Raw genomic sequence first — 17,656 nt, forward strand, 5'->3', positions numbered from 1 at the left:
TTACATTCTCTTCCTGAAGGATAATTGGGGGTTAAATGAGTCTTCTGACCACCAATTACCGAGAGCCTCTCCCCCCGCACACAACTGCACTTATAGCTATTGGATATATTTATGTGTTGCTATATGTCTTGGCTTTTCCATTTTGTTTTTGCACTTGATAAAGTTATAACCTTACTTGATAATTTTCTTATATAAGGATTGCTGGCTTTCCATATTCAGCTCATTTAACTATACTCCATAAATTTATATTCCCGAGCCCCATTCAATAAGATGTGAAGCTTTAGTGAGCATCTCATATATATATATATATATGTATATCAATGTGGGTAATAGTATTCATATTTGAAACATTTCTATAGTTTTTCTAAAACAATTTGTTTTCTTCTTAATAATTCAACGTTTTCTTTTTTTGCTCTCCAGGACACTATGGCCTCCGTTACTCATGGTGTTGAAGGATTTCTGAATAGAATGGTCTCCTTCTATTCACAAGAAATAAAGCAGGTAGACTTACAGGAGTACTTCACCATTATGAAGGAACTTGGAGAAGGTGGATATGGAAGAGTTTTGTTGGCAAAGGACAAGATAACAGGTCAGTGAACTATTCTAAGTAACGTTTCAGTATCCTCTGCAAATATGTATGTATATGTTTGTACATTTGTACACTATAGACTTTATATTTATTAAATCTCCATAAATATATCATGTTTAAATATTTTTTCAAATTGGTAGAATGATTTAGGGAAATAAGCATTGGGCTGATTCTTGGGAGCAGTTATGCAAATATTAAAATGCCTTGATGGGTACATATCTGTCTGGAGCAGTGGACTGTATTTCCATGCAGACTGTCCTAGATAATGATCGCATGTGATGCTCAGCCTCCATGATTAAAAGGACAGACATATAATGAATGAAAGGGGCAGGCCAGGAATAGTCAGGCTGGGAAGGATATGATGCTAACAATGCTGGATGTCCTCCAGCCAGGAAACGAGATGGGGTTTGTCTGACTTGCTGAAGCTTCTGATGCACAATGAGAGACTATCGCTGTGTTCAGTGAAATCAGAATAGGACATTTCAGCCCAGGAAAGGTTCTTGTACAGCTGATTGATGGTAAAGCTGAAATTTAGCTATGAATGAAGCATAATACATTCTCAAACATTTTAATAAAACCCGTTGCTCGAAGATTGAGATTTTCAAGTGGATAGAAAAAATGATCAGCTAAAAATTTCCATTTCTTAATCAAAGTTAAATTATTTTTTTTTACAGGTCAAAGAATGGCATTGAAGACCACGGATAAAAACAGAACCAGCCAGCGGTCTTTCCTCCAGGAGTTCTGCGTTTCATACTTTCTTTCATCTCATCCCAATATCATTGGATGTAATGGCATCGCCTTCACCACCATCGACTACTTTGTGTTTGCCCAGGAACTAGCCCCTGTTGGTGATCTCTTCTCCATGATTACACCATACGTAAGTACATTAAGGTTTCAGTATGCCCTTTTTTTTTAAAGTTTTGGATAAGGGAGGGATAAAACTAATGTTTTGAATTGCCCATCACTTTGTCTTAATAATGGAGATCACCGGAACATTTAGAAAAAGATAATCTCTTTTGGGGAACACAAACGGCAATAGACTCCACTCCTAGTCTAAAACTAGATCAAAAGTGATGGCCATGCTTATACTTTAACTGATTCTGAATTACTCTTTATATTCTATCTTACTGTATTTAACAACTATTGTATTTTGATTTTGTTTTCCTAGGTGGGAATTCCAGAAGACTCAGTTAAGAGGTGTGCTCTTCAGATCTCCAATGCTCTCGAATTCATATCCGAGAAAGGACTGGTGCATATGGATTTGAAGCCAGAAAACATTTTGGTTTTTGACCAGGACTGTCACTTCATCAAGATCACAGACTTTGGCCTTGCGAAGGTCAGAGGGACAGTGATAACATTCAGGTGTGGTAGCAAAACCTACATGGCCCCAGAACTACGTGACATGGCCATTACGGATGGACTGGTTGTAGATGGCAGCCTTGATGTGTGGGCGTTTGGTGTTACATCTACTGCCTACTTCTAGGGGAGTATCCATGGCAGGTGGCCATGCATAAAGATGAAGGATATAGAGGTTTTGTTGACTGGCAAAACAATTTTCATATGGACAATCCTCCTGAAGCATGGAGAAAGATTTCAACTGGAATAAGAAGGATGTTTGGTGATCTTTTGGCCATTGACTTTTCTAAAAGAAGTAAATCTACAGAAATCCTGAAATACATGAACGAAAGCTGGAAGGAAGAAATCCCAGATGCAATCACAGGACAAGAAGATGAGGATCCCATCAAAAGCAGCTCTGTACAATCTGAGGTAACCTCCATTTCTCACCTGAACACCTCACAGCGTAGTGTTACTAACACGTCCTTGTCTTACTTTTTGACCACAGACACTTCTGTATCTCAGTCTGAGATGACTCCATTGCCCCAGAAGGATGACATGGAAGAAGCACTGATCATATTCGATGATGAGTTCTCCTTACTTGTTGGTGCAGAGGTAAACATTGGATGAAGAAGAATCATGAGTGATGGTGCGTCTGAAAGAACATCACATATGGCCAACTTCCCCAGGTATGTGCCTTTCTCAATTCACAATTTAATCTTTTAGGGCCATGTCACACTAGCAGTTCAGCACTAAGTCATCACTTTTTCCACCACAATATCCATCACTGATTTTGCTTTGATACTAAAGCAATCCAGTTTCAGTCAATAAATAGCCGCCACCTTATCTTCCTTTAGAGGGATTATATTCTTTTAGAGGCTCTCTGTACCTCTTCTGATCTGCAGATCTCTATAAAATGTATTACCGATCTACCAAGAATGTTGTAACACACTAAACCTTTCATCCTAACTCTACATTTTTGTAAGAATGGCAGGGGTGCAGTCTATGCCTACATACTTGCATTATGCAGCCTTCACTTTCATCTCAGATGGTTGGGGGGGGGGGGGGTACGTCAGTGATAGAACTCTTGTTAGCAACTCACAAAGGGGTTGGGTTAGGCCTTGTAGTTCAGAAGTTTAAAGTGAAGCTTGAATCAAAGGGGCCGATACTAAAGTCCTTCTAGCTAACAATGGTAATAACAGGACTCTTGTTGGATATGATATTAGAAGTTTGCAGTAAAATATTTGAAATTGTTAGTATTTTATTATGGCATTGCCAAGACCATTTATAGTACATTTAGAGAGAGCCTTCGTCATTCATTTTATTTATGAATCTAGAGCAGTCAGATCAGTGAAGGATGGTTGCTTTTTGGTTGCTGTAGGTCTCTATCCATTTTTATTTTGTCTTTTTGACTAGATTTGTCTATTCTGGGGATAGTTTGTAATTTACACAACCACAATCTGTCATATAACCTCTTGGAGGAACCTTTTAAACATTTTTGTAACCTTTTTAACTGAACCACAACCGGTGATTTCATTTATTAATCCAGGATACTCAGTTTTTCTATATAGATATTCAGAACTGACCACATGCATTTTGTCCTGTTACATTCCCTGTTCATGTTTGCATTTCACAGATCATTTCTATATTTTGCTCTAACAATATTTCTTTACATTTTTCAGATGACAAGTCTGGACTATCCACAGTGGATGAACAAGGCCCCTGCCTGGTACATGGGGGAATGTAACTTGTAGATATATGAGTAGTTACTCCTCCTGTGCACTGGGTGGGGCTCTTGAATTTTCTCTGTACAGAAAAATACCCATTGATCCTGCCAGAAATCATTTGAGTTCCTAAATTACTTTTTGAGCTTACACCACTGCCTCTGTTGCATCTGAAATGCTAAGCAGTGTTGTCAGCCAGGTTTAGAAGGACCTGATTAGCACTGACAGAGGTATATACTGGTAGGTCAACCACTTTGCCACATGATTTAACATTTGTAACTGTGTGTACTGGTAAGTCAACCACCAAATTACTTTTTGGTGAATTGGATTCATCATTGAGGCAAATTGTAGCTTCCAGGCAACTCCTGCTTGGAGTAAACCATGAGAATCATATAACATATCCGGGTAAATAGCATCTTTAGGTTTTCTTTAAATTCACCATTTTCACCTCACTATGTGAATTGTTCTCAAAGTTTATCATATTTTTGGGGGCGCATGCGCGGCCGGCTCTGGGATTACAGCTCCGTGAAGAGAGCTCCGCATCCCGGCCAGCCTAAACCCAGCACTCACCAATCCCACAGCGGCACTGACCTCTCCCCACGCTGATAAGGGGACACAGGTCTTCACTGGATCCCCAGGGAATATGCCGCAGATCACCAGGGAAGACAGGAAAGCTGACAAACTTTTTCCCAGCTCTCAGCCCCTGCAGGCAAGATGGTGCCGGCTCCTCACAGACAGATGCCTTACAGACAGAACGGAGACCAGAGCACACCACAGACCTGGCTCAAAGCAACATTATACCCTGGAGACCCTGGTGAGTCCTCTACACCCCTGTCTCCCACCACAAGTAGCCCTGCTAAGTCCAGACCTAGGCTGGACATAGAAAATCCTCCTGTCACTCAGCCTTCCTATTCTACACTCAATTCTGCTATTTCTACTCCATCCTTAATAGAAAATTTTCCTGCTTCAGACCAACCTATCACTGAACTGTCTATGAACAGTATGCTTCTCTCACTGTGACAAACATTACATGAGGACCTGACGATGACACTATTGCAAATTTCAACCGCGGTACAACGAGAGGACCACCATATCAGCCATATTGAAAATAAAATGAGGGAAATGTTCGCAGCTCACAACGACCTAATAGACGCATACACCGACCAGGGCACCGACGTAGAACAGATTAACCTCAAACTAGCGGATCCTGAAGACCGCTCTAGGCGGAACAACATCAACTTCCACGCAATCCCAGAAAACATCAATTTGGACGCCATAGTACCATATTTACAACAATACATGAAATACCGCATTCCTTCCCTATCAGATGTAGAGCTCGCTATAGATCGTGCGCACAGATTACCAAAACCATTGTTCCTACTGGCCGCAGTACCTAGGCACATCCTGGCACGCATCCACTTTTACCATGTGAAAGAAAAAATTATGATAGCCACGAGAAACATTACATCACTACCGCCAGACCAAGCAAATATAAAATTATTTGCAGACCTACCTAAAGCCACTCTTCTAAACTGCAAGAAGCATGTCACCATAACAAAAGCTCTGCGGAACCACGGAATTGGCTACCAATGGGGTTTCCCCACAAATCATTGTTAAACAACAAGGAAGGTTCTTTACAATTAAATCTCTTGAAGAAGGCATCGACCTCTTGAAAGTCTGGAAGATCCTATCAGCGGACTCCCACCAACCCACCTCCAACCATACGCAACACATGGAAGCAGAATGGTCCAGATCCTAAGATCACCACCATCAACAACCAACAAGCTGGGACCCTATCAACCACTAATGGCTGGCATATGGCCCCATTATGACCATCATCGAACCCCAAGTTACTCGTATGTTCAAATCCCCCCATTAGATAGTAGCAATAAGTGCTACACATACCACTTGTGTTTTCAACAAGTTTTTTTTACCCCCTTACCCTCCTACCTATACCAGTCGATTGACTCAACCTCTCCACATTCAAAATAACGTCCTACAAGATGAAACATCCTCATCAAACCAGTGACCACATCCAGCAAGTTACCTCTTCTTTGTGGAAAATTCTCAAAAACAACAAAAAGATATGCCATTACTCTACATTATCCATGAAATACCTCTGCTACTTCGAACAACTCGCCTACATCCAGGACTATGATTAAAATATCATCCTTAAAGGTCCGTGGCTTCAACTCACCATTCACAAGATCTCTACTACAAAAAGAAGCTCGTTCGTTGCAGGCTGATGTCCTATTCCTTCAAGAATCCCACTTTGCCACCAACAAAATCCCCAAATTTCACTTACACCATTTTTCTCCAATCTATATGGCAACCAGCCAAAAGAAGACCGGTGTCATCACAGCCATTAGCGACTCTCTCCAATACCACTGCATCTCAGAAGTCGCAGACCCTCAAGGGCGCTACCATATCCTGATATGCAAAATTAATGGAATCCTGTACACCCTGGTCAACATCTATGGTCCAAACACCAATCAACTCCAATTCTACAACAAAATCAATTCCACTATTTCCGCTCAGAAACAAGGCAGACTAATTATAGGAGAAGACTTCAACATTATCGGCAACCCACTCCTGGACTCTTCTTCTAGCAAACGCTCCTCCAAACAATCGTTTAACGTCTTTCTACACAAAAATGACCTCTACGACATCTGGCGATGCCATCACAGTACAGAAAAAGACTACACCTACCACTCCCCCTCTCAGCTCTCCTACTCCAGAATTTACTTTTTCATCACAGACAAGTAGACTTTACAACACGCCACATCCTCCAAAATTGGTACCATAACCTGGTCAGATCACCCTCCAATCTCCATCTCCTTAGATCACAATTAGAGATGAGCGAATCGAAGTATCCGAAGTGGAATTCGAGTCGAATATCGGAAAAATTTCGATTCGTGCCGAATCCGAAAAATAGCCTAATTCGGACGCGCGAATTGAAATTTTTCAGAAAATGGCGGCTGACATGTGCGGCGACGGAGCGGGGATGTCTGGGAAGGCGCGCAGACAAGGCGCGCTGACCCATAATGCATTCCTCAACTACATGTGATCGCATCAGCCAATCAGCAGCCAGCCAGCCAGCACTGTGTAATGGTCGAGCTATAAATAGCGGCCATTTTGGAATTCTTCATTTGCCTGCAGTTATTGAACAGAGGCAGACCGCTCTGTACTAGGGACAGGGACAGAGTTAGGGCCACAGAAACGATAATTGGGGACAGAGAAAAGTTACTTAGGGACAGAGAACCATTACTCAGGGACACAGACTTGTTAATGAGGGCCACAGAATCGTTATTTAGGGACAAAGAAACGCTAGTTAGGGCCACAGAATTCATAATCAGGGACAGACAGAATTGTTACTCAGGGACAGACAGAATTGTTACTCAGTGCCAGAGAATTGTTACTTAGGGCCACAGAAACGTTATTAGGGCCACAGAATTTTTACTCAGGGACAGACAGAATTGTTACTCAGTGCCAGAGAATTGTTACTTAGGGCCACAGAAACGTTATTAGGGCCACAGAATTTTTACTCAGGGACAGACAGAATTGTTACTGAGTGCCAGAGAATTGTTACTCAGGGACAGACAGAATTGTTACTGAGTGCCAGAGAATTGTTACTTAGGGCCACAGAAACTTTAATTAGGGCCACAGAATTTTTACTCAGGGACAGACAGAATTGTTACTGAGTGCCAGAGAATTGTTACTTAGGGCCACAGAAACTTTACTTAGGGCCACAGAATTTTTACTCAGGGACAGACAGAATTGTTACTGAGTGCCAGAGAATTGTTACTCAGGGACAGACAGAATTGTTACTGAGTGCCAGAGAATTGTTACTCAGGGCCACAGAAACTTTACTTAGGGCCACAGAATTTTTACTCAGGGACAGACAGAATTGTTACTGAGTGCCAGAGAATTCTTACTCAGGGACAGACAGAATTGTTACTGAGTGCCAGAGAATTGTTACTTAGGGCCACAGAAACTTTACTTAGGGCCACAGAATTGTTACTCGCACAGACACAGAATTGTTACTCGCACAGACACAGAATTGTTACTGAAGGCCACAGAACTGTTACTTAGGGCCACAGAATTGTTACTCGCACAGACACAGAATTGTTACTCGCACAGACACAGAACTGTTACTGAGGGCCACAGAACTGTTACTTAGGGCCACAGAATTGTTACTCGCACAGACACAGAATTGTTACTCAGGGCCACAGAACTGTTACTTAGGGACAAAGAAACGCTAGTTAGGGCCACAGAATTCATACTCAGGGACAGACAGAATTGTTACGGAGTGCCAGAGAATTGTTACTCTGGGCCACAGAAACTTTACTTAGGGCCACAGAATTTTTACTCAGGGACAGACAGAATTGTTACTCAGTGCCAGAGAATTGTTACTCAGGGACAGACAGAATTGTTACGGAGTGCCAGAGAATTGTTACTCAGGGCCACAGAAACTTTACTTAGGGCCACAGAATTTTTACTCAGGGACAGACAGAATTGTTACTGAGTGCCAGAGAATTGTTACTCAGGGACAGACAGAATTGTTACTGAGTGCCAGAGAATTGTTACTTAGGGCCACAGAAACTTTACTTAGGGCCACAGAATTGTTACTCGCACAGACACAGAATTGTTACTCGCACAGACACAGAACTGTTACTGAGGGCCACAGAAACTTTACTTAGGGCCACAGAATTGTTACTCGCACAGACACAGAATTGTTACTCGCACAGACACAGAACTGTTACTGAGGGCCACAGAACTGTTACTTAGGGCCACAGAATTGTTACTCGCACAGACACAGAATTGTTACTCAGTGCCACAGAACTGTTACTTAGGGACAAAGAAACGCTAGTTAGGGCCACGGAATTCATACTCAGGGACAGACAGAATTGTTACGGAGTGCCAGAGAATTGTTACTCAGGGCCACAGAAACTTTACTTAGGGCCACAGAATTTTTACTCAGGGACAGACAGAATTGTTACTGAGTGCCAGAGAATTGTTACTCAGGGACAGACAGAATTGTTACGGAGTGCCAGAGAATTGTTACTCAGGGCCACAGAAACTTTACTTAGGGCCAGAGAATTTTTACTCAGGGACAGACAGAATTGTTACTGAGTGCCAGAGAATTGTTACTCAGGGACAGACAGAATTGTTACGGAGTGCCAGATAATTGTTACTCAGGGCCCCAGAAACTTTACTTAGGGCCACAGAATTTTTACTCAGGGACAGACAGAATTGTTACTGAGTGCCAGAGAATTGTTACTCAGGGACAGACAGAATTGTTACTGAGTGCCAGAGAATTGTTACTTAGGGCCACAGAAACTTTACTTAGGGCCACAGAATTGTTACTCGCACAGACACAGAATTGTTACTCGCACAGACACAGAATTGTTACTGAAGGCCACAGAACTGTTACTTAGGGCCACAGAATTGTTACTCGCACAGACACAGAATTGTTACTCGCACAGACACAGAACTGTTACTGAGGGCCACAGAACTGTTACTTAGGGCCACAGAATTGTTACTCGCACAGACACAGAATTGTTACTCAGGGCCACAGAACTGTTACTTAGGGACAAAGAAACGCTAGTTAGGGCCACAGAATTCATACTCAGGGACAGACAGAATTGTTACGGAGTGCCAGAGAATTGTTACTCAGGGCCACAGAAACTTTACTTAGGGCCACAGAATTTTTACTCAGGGACAGACAGAATTGTTACTGAGTGCCAGAGAATTGTTACTCAGGGACAGACAGAATTGTTACGGAGTGCCAGAGAATTGTTACTTAGGGCCACAGAAACTTTAATTAGGGCCACAAAATTTTTACTCAGGGACAGACAGAATTGTTACTGAGTGCCAGAGAATTGTTACTCAGGGACAGACAGAATTGTTACGGAGTGCCAGAGAATTGTTACTCAGGGCCACAGAAACTTTACTTAGGGCCACAGAATTTTTACTCAGGGACAGACAGAATTGTTACTGAGTGCCAGAGAATTGTTACTCAGGGACAGACAGAATTGTTACTGAGTGCCAGATAATTGTTACTTAGGGCCACAGAAACGTTATTAGGGCCACAGAATTGTTACTCAGGGACAGACAGAATTGTTACTGAGTGCCAGAGAATTGTTACTTAGGGCCACAGAAACTTTAGTTAGGGCCACAGAATTGTTACTCAGGGACAGACACAGAATTGTTACTGAGGGCCACAGAACTGTTACTTAGGGCCACAGAATTGTTACTCGCACAGACACAGAATTGTTACTGAGGACCACAGAACTGTTACTTAGGGCCACAGAATTGTTACTCGCACAGACACAGAATTGTTACACAGGGACACAGAACTGTTACTGAGGGCCACAGAACCGTTACTTAGGGCCACAGAATTGTTACTCGCACAGACACAGAATTGTTACTCGCACAGACACAGAATTGTTACTGAGGGCCACAGAACTGTTACTTGGGGCCACAGAAACGTTAATCAGGGACACAGAATTGTTACTGAGGGCCACAGAACTGTTACTTAGGGCCACAGAATTGTTACTTGCACAGACACAGAATTGTTACACAGGGACACAGAACTGTTACTGAGGGCCACAGAACCGTTACTTAGGGCCACAGAATTGTTACTCGCACAGACAGAATTGTTACTCGCACAGACACAGAATTGTTACTCGCACAGACACAGAATTGTTACTCAGGGCCACAGAACTGTTACTGAGGGCCACAGAACTGTTACTTAGGGCCACAGAATTGTTACTCGCACAGACACAGAATTCTTACTCGCACAGACACAGAATTGTTACTCAGGGAAACAGAACTGTTACTGAGGGCCACAGAACTGTTACTTAGGGCCACAGAATTGTTTCTCGCACAGACACAGAATTGTTACTCGCACAGACACAGAATTGTTACTGAGGGCCACAGAACTGTTACTTGGGGCCACAGAAACGTTAATCAGGGACACAGAATTGTTACTGAGGGCCACAGAACTGTTACTTAGGGCCACAGAATTGTTACTCGCACAGACACAGAATTGTTACTCAGGGACACAGAATTGTTACTCAGGGACACATAATCGTTTAATTAAAGAGTATGTCAGACAACATGCAGAGGAGTGGCAGAGGAGGCAATGTTTTAGGAGCGAGCAGACGTGGCAGCAGAGGAAGGGGTCGAGGCAGCACTATTCGCAGCCAGAGGCCAGTGCTCCCGGTGTCATCCAGCGGTCGTGTCTCCACCGACAACCCTGCCGTCGTCGATTGGTTGGCTCGGTCGTCTTCCTCTTCCCAGGTCACCTCTGACACCTACAGCCAACGGTCGGTGGGTACGTCAGACACAACCGTTAGTTGGCATGGCCCGGGACCAAGCCCACTGAAATCACGTGTCCTCTACCTGCCCCTGTCCTTTGGTGTTCCCTCACCAAGCGAAGTATCGCATGCTGTGGGCTCAGCCCCACTGTACAGTGAGGAAGAGCTAACAGAGGGCGGTCAGGAACGGGGGGAGACATCCGCCTTTTCAGCAGCCAGGCGAAGAAGTACTGGCGAGGAGAGTGGCTCGGTAGCCGGTCTAGAGACAGGTCTGTCTCCTGACCCAGACGCAGCCGAGGGGGCTAGTAGTGAGGCGGAGACCCTACTTGATGATGAGGAGGTTGATCGCACTTGGCAGCCTCGTCGTCATCAGGCAATTTCTTCCGCATCATCAGGAGAAGAGGGTGGCAGCTTGGCAGCGAGCAAAACAGTCGGTGGGTTGCCCAGGAGACAGCAGCAGGGTCGCAGCAGTGTCAGTGGAGCCAAACGGCCACGGAGTAGAGCACCAGCTCCACTGCAGCCTACCACCACGGCCAGTAGTGGTGCCGGTGTGCACGGAGGAAGCAGCAGTCAGCCAGTGAGGAGTATCGGGGGCAAAGTTTCCTACTCGGCGGTGTGGCAATTTTTCGTCAAGCCGCCCGAGGAAGTAAACGTAGCCGTATGTCGACTATGTGGCCAGAAAGTCAAGCGTGGCCAGGGGGCCCATGTTGGGACTACAGCGTTGCGGCAGCATATGCAGCGTCGCCATTTGGTGGCCTGGGAAAACCGTGATAAAGATACAGCGGTTCTGCCCGCCCCAGCCCCCGCTCCATCACCCGCTCCGTTACTTGCTCCGTCACCCGACGTCAATCGCCCTCCATCAGCCAGTCAAGGCTCCAACACCTCTGCTGAGGGGAGTTGTCGCTCGTTGGCATCTTCCGCTCGTTCAGATGCTCCTTCTCCTGCTACTCCTCTTCACGGATTCCGTCAGCAGTCTTTCTTGGAATCCGTTTCCAAGAGACAACAGTTTGCGAGCACGCACCCGACGGTGCAAAAGCTGAATGTCCTCCTGTCCAAGTTGCTGGTGCTGCAGTCCCTCCCTTTCCAAGTGGTGGACTCAGCACCTTTCAGAGAAATGATGGCTTGTGCCGCGCCACGGTGGAGAGTGCCAAGCCGTCATTTCTTCGCCAAAAAGGCAGTGCCAGCCCTGCATTCACATGTAGAAGACATGGTGGGCCAGTCTTTGAGCATGTCGGTTTCTGCCAAAGTGCACGGCAGCGCCGACGTGTGGAGCTGTAACTATGGTCAGGGACAGTACATGTCATTTACGGCCCACTGGGTGAACGTGGTGCCGTCACAGCCGCACCAGCAACTTGGACAGGTCACGCCGCTTTTGCCTCCACGTTTGCACGTCCTTGGTCCGGCAAAGATGTCCGCCTCTACCACCTCTTCTTCCGCCGTGTCCTCAGCCGCCACCCCCGTGCCAAGTCCCATTACCCGACCGGCATATCACATGTGCAGGGCGCAACGGTGTCACGCTGTTCTGCACCTGGTATGCCTTGGCGAACGTAGTCACACAGGGGAGGAACTTCTGAGTGTAATGAACAGAGAAATCGACAGATGGCTGTCTCCGCGCAAACTGAAAATCGGAACCATGTTGACCGACAACGGAAAGAACATGGTGTCTGCTCTGCGTCAAGGAAGGTTGTGCCATGCGCCATGCATGGCTCACGTGTTCAATCTGGTTGTCAAGCGGTTCTTAAAATCCACCATCCCACTGCAAGACATCCTTAAAATGTCACGTAAACTTTGCATGCATTTCAGCCATTCCTACACCGCAAAGCACACCCTCCTTGAGCTGCAGCGGCAGAACGGAATTCCACAGCATCGCCTGATCTGCGACGTTGCAACAAGGTGGAATTCAACCCTACACATGTTAGACCGCCTTTACGAACAGCGAAAGGCCATCACCGATTTCCTGATGTTACAAGCGGATAAAGGTACTCCCCTGTGTAACTTCGATGTCAGCCATTGGCAGCTCATGCGTGACACCTGCCGCTTGCTCAGGCCCTTTGAGGAGGCCACGCTATTCGTGAGTCGGCAGGACTATGGGATGAACGACGTCATTCCTCTGTTGCACGTCCTTGAACAAATGCTGTTAACAATGGCTGGTCAGGGTGCGGTAGACGTGGCGCACAGATCTCAACGCCACATGACCCCTGTGGGGGCAGGACAGGAAGAAGAGGAGGAGGTAGAGGAGGACATTTGTGCTCAGGAATTATTGAGTGAAATGGGTGGTTTTTCCACTCAGCGGACAGGAGTGGAGGAGCAGGAGCATCTGGTAGAGGAGGAGGAGGAGGAGACAGAGGACCCGGACGCACCGTGGCAGTATGCTGTGGAGATGGAGGCAGGGAGTCCCTCGCATTCCTTGGCACAAATGGCCCATAGCATGCTCGCTTGCTTGCGTAGCGACAGCCGAATAATAACCATCAGACAGAGGGATGACTTTTGGCTGTCCACCTTGTTGGACCCTCGCTACCGTTCAAAAATGGTGGCCTTTTTCACACCTGCTGAGAGGGAGGCCAAAATAACGTACTATAAAAACCACCTATGTAGTCAGCTGGTCTCTGCCTGTCTGCGCCAACGTCCATCCTCAGACACTGTGGGCCCTGTGCGCTCGCGTTCCGCTGCCATGGCAGCAGGGGAGGGGTGGGGTGGTAGGAGCAGTGGCAGCTCCACCAGCAGCGGCTGCCTCAGTCTGCAGTCGATGATGAGTAGCTTTCTTCACCAGCGCAGTGAGGAAACTACTAACCAGCCGCAGCAGCAGCAGCAGCATCAGGTGGACCTGGAGCAGGACCTCAAACAACAGGCTTGGGCCTACTTGGACAGCACCCTGCCAACCGAGGTAGACAATCCCCTTGACTACTGGGCAACGAAACTTGACCTTTGGCCCCAACTAGCTGAATTTGCCCTTGAAAGGCTGTCATGCCCGGCCAGTAGCGTGGCATCGGAGCGCGTGTTTAGTGCGGCAGGAGGTATTGTAACTCCGCGGAGGACACGACTGTCCACCCAAAGTGTGGAGAGACTCACGTTTGTGAAAATGAATCAGGCGTGGATTAGTCTGGATTTCAAACCACCAGTTCCTGACACAACTGACTAAATCCGCCATGAGTCATGCCTCAAACATGTGCCACTTTGAGGTCTCCTCACACACTGCTGGTGTGTTGAATTTTTTGACATAGGGTGCTGGCAGATTATGGGCCTCCTATAGCTGCTGCCAGGCCCCTAATCTGCCATAGGCCCCTATATACCGCTTCCTCATGCTGCTGCCAGGTCCAGAGTCTCTCATGGGTCCCTGTACGGCCTCCCATTGCTGCTGTCTCCATCGCCACACTCTGCCATGTGCCACTTTCAGGTCTCCTCACACACTGCTGGTGTGTTGAATTTTTTGACATAGGGTGCTGGCAGATTACGGGCCTCCCATAGCTGCTGCCAGGCCCCTAATCTGCCATAGGCCCCTATATACCGCCTCCTCATGCTGCTGCCAGGTCCAGAGTCTGTCATGGGTCCCTGTACGGCCTCCCATTGCTGCTGTCTCCATCGCCACACTCTGCCATGTGCCACTTTCAGGTCTCCTCACACACTGCTGGTGTGTTGAATTTTTTGACATAGGGTGCTGGCAGATTACTGGCCTCCCATAGCTGCTGCCAGGCCCCTAATCTGCCATGGGCCCCTATATATCGCCTCCTCATGCTGCTGCCAGGTCCACAGTGTCTCATGCCATGTGCCACTTTCAGGTCTCACACACTGCTGGTGTGTAGAATTTTTTGACATAGGGTGCTGGCAGATTACGGGCCTCCCATAGCTGCTGCCAGGCCCCTAATCTGCCATAGGCCCCTATATACCGCCTCCTCATGCTGCTGCCAGGTCCAGAGTCTCTCATGGGTCCCTGTACGGCCTCCCATTGCTGCTGTCTCCATCGCCACACTCTGCCATGTGCCACTTTCAGGTCTCCTCACACACTGCTGGTGTGTAGAATTTTTTGACATAGGGTGCTGGCAGATTATGGGCCTCCCATAGCTGCTGCCAGGCCCCTAATCTGCCATAGGCCCCTATATACCGCCTCCTCATGCTGCTGCCAGGTCCAGAGTCTGTCATGGGTCCCTGTACGGCCTCCCATTGCTGCTGTCTCCATCGCCACACTCTGCCATGTGCCACTTTCAGGTCTCCTCACACACTGCTGGTGTGTTGAATTTTTTGACATAGGGTGCTGGCAGATTACGGGCCTCCCATAGCTGCTGCCAGGCCCCTAATCTGCCATAGGCCCCTATATACCGCCTCCTCATGCTGCTGCCAGGTCCAGAGTCTGTCATGGGTCCCTGTACGGCCTCCCATTGCTGCTGTCTCCATCGCCACACTCTGCCATGTGCCACTTTCAGGTCTCCTCACACACTGCTGGTGTGTAGAATTTTTTGACATAGGGTGCTGGCAGATTACGGGCCTCCCATAGCTGCTGCCAGGCCCCTAATCTGCCATGGGCCCCTATATACCGCCTCCTCATGCTGCTGCCAGGTCCAGAGTCTGTCATGGGTCCCTGTACGGCCTCCCATTGCTGCTGTCTCCATCGCCACACTCTGCCATGTGCCACTTTCAGGTCTCCTCACACACTGCTGGTGTGTAGAATTTTTTGACATAGGGTGCTGGCAGATTATGGGCCTCCCATAGCTGCTGCCAGGCCCCTAATCTGCCATAGGCCCCTATATACCGCCTCCTCATGCTGCTGCCAGGTCCACAGTGTCTCATGCCATGTGCCACTTTCAGGTCTCCTCACACACTGCTGGTGTGTAGAATTTTTTGACATAGGGTGCTGGCAGATTACGGGCCTCCCATAGCTGCTGCCAGGCCCCTAATCTGCCATAGGCCCCTATATACCGCCTCCTCATGCTGCTGCCAGGTCCAGAGTCTCTCATGGGTCCCTGTACGGCCTCCCATTGCTGCTGTCTCCATCACCACACTCTGCCATGTGCCACTTTCAGGTCTCCTCACACACTGCTGGTGTGTAGAATTTTTTGACATAGGGTGCTGGCAGATTATGGGCCTCCCATAGCTGCTGCCAGGCCCTTAATCTGCCATAGGCCCCTATATACCGCCTCCTCATGCTGCTGCCAGGTCCAGAGTCTGTCATGGGTCCCTGTACGGCCTCCCATTGCTGCTGTCTCCATCGCCACACTCTGCCATGTGCCACTTTCAGGTCTCCTCACACACTGCTGGTGTGTTGAATTTTTTGACATAGGGTGCTGGCAGATTACGGGCCTCCCATAGCTGCTGCCAGGCCCCTAATCTGCCATGGGCCCCTATATACCGCCTCCTCATGCTGCTGCCAGGTCCAGAGTCTGTCATGGGTCCCTGTACGGCCTCCCATTGCTGCTGTCTCCATCGCCACACTCTGCCATGTGCCACTTTCAGGTCTCCTCACACACTGCTGGTGTGTAGAATTTTTTGACATAGGGTGCTGGCAGATTATGGGCCTCCCATAGCTGCTGCCAGGCCCCTAATCTGCCATAGGCCCCTATATACCGCCTTCTCATGCTGCTGCCAGGTCCACAGTGTCTCATGCCATGTGCCACTTTCAGGTCTCCTCACACACTGCTGGTGTGTAGAATTTTTTGACATAGGGTGCTGGCAGATTACGGGCCTCCCATAGCTGCTGCCAGGCCCCTAATCTGCCATAGGCCCCTATATACCGCCTCCTCATGCTGCTGCCAGGTCCAGAGTCTCTCATGGGTCCCTGTACGGCCTCCCATTGCTGCTGTCTCCATCGCCACACTCTGCCATGTGCCACTTTCAGGTCTCCTCACACACTGCTGGTGTGTAGAATTTTTTGACATAGGGTGCTGGCAGATTATGGGCCTCCCATAGCTGCTGCCAGGCCCCTAATCTGCCATAGGCCCCTATATACCGCCTCCTCATGCTGCTGCCAGGTCCAGAGTCTGTCATGGGTCCCTGTACGGCCTCCCATTGCTGCTGTCTCCATCGCCACACTCTGCCATGTGCCACTTTCAGGTCTCCTCACACACTGCTGGTGTGTTGAATTTTTTGACATAGGGTGCTGGCAGATTACGGGCCTCCCATAGCTGCTGCCAGGCCCCTAATCTGCCATGGGCCCCTATATACCGCCTCCTCATGCTGCTGCCAGGTCCACAGTGTCTCATGCCATGTGCCACTTTCAGGTCTCCTCACACACTGCTGGTGTGTAGAATTTTTTGACATAGGGTGCTGGCAGATTACGGGCCTCCCATAGCTGCTGCCAGGCCCCTAATCTGCCATAGGCCCCTATATACCGCCTCCTCATGCTGCTGCCAGGTCCAGAGTCTCTCATGGGTCCCTGTACGGCCTCCCATTGCTGCTGTCTCCATCGCCACACTCTGCCATGTGCCACTTTCAGGTCTCCTCACACACTGCTGGTGTGTAGAATTTATTGACATAGGGTGCTGGCAGATTATGGGCCTCCCATAGCTGCTGCCAGGCCCCTAATCTGCCATAGGCCCCTATATACCGCCTCCTCATGCTGCTGCCAGGTCCAGAGTCTCTCATGGGTCCCTGTACGGCCTCCCATTGCTGCTGTCTCCATCGCCACACTCTGCCATGTGCCATTTTCAGGTCTCCTCACACACTGCTGGTGTGTTGAATTTTTTGACATAGGGTGC

At 47.8% G+C, this 17,656-nt stretch overlaps 1 protein-coding gene across 1 annotated transcript; it reads left to right on the forward strand.

The window, feature by feature from the left end:
* Positions 1–468: 468 nt before the first annotated feature.
* Positions 469–2,072, forward strand: LOC149454764 (serine/threonine-protein kinase SBK1-like). Its single transcript, XM_089687086.1, has 3 exons — positions 469–589; positions 1,264–1,466; positions 1,758–2,072. The coding sequence occupies exons 1-3, from the start codon at positions 469–471 to the stop codon at positions 2,070–2,072; spliced, it is 639 nt and encodes a 212-aa protein (XP_089543212.1).
* Positions 2,073–17,656: the final 15,584 nt, after the last annotated feature.

The sequence above is a fragment of the Staurois parvus genome, unplaced genomic scaffold (assembly GCF_062004578.1).
Source record: "Staurois parvus isolate SC_StPar_1 unplaced genomic scaffold, SC_StPar_1.0 ptg000417l, whole genome shotgun sequence".
Lineage (NCBI taxonomy): Eukaryota > Metazoa > Chordata > Amphibia > Anura > Ranidae > Staurois > Staurois parvus.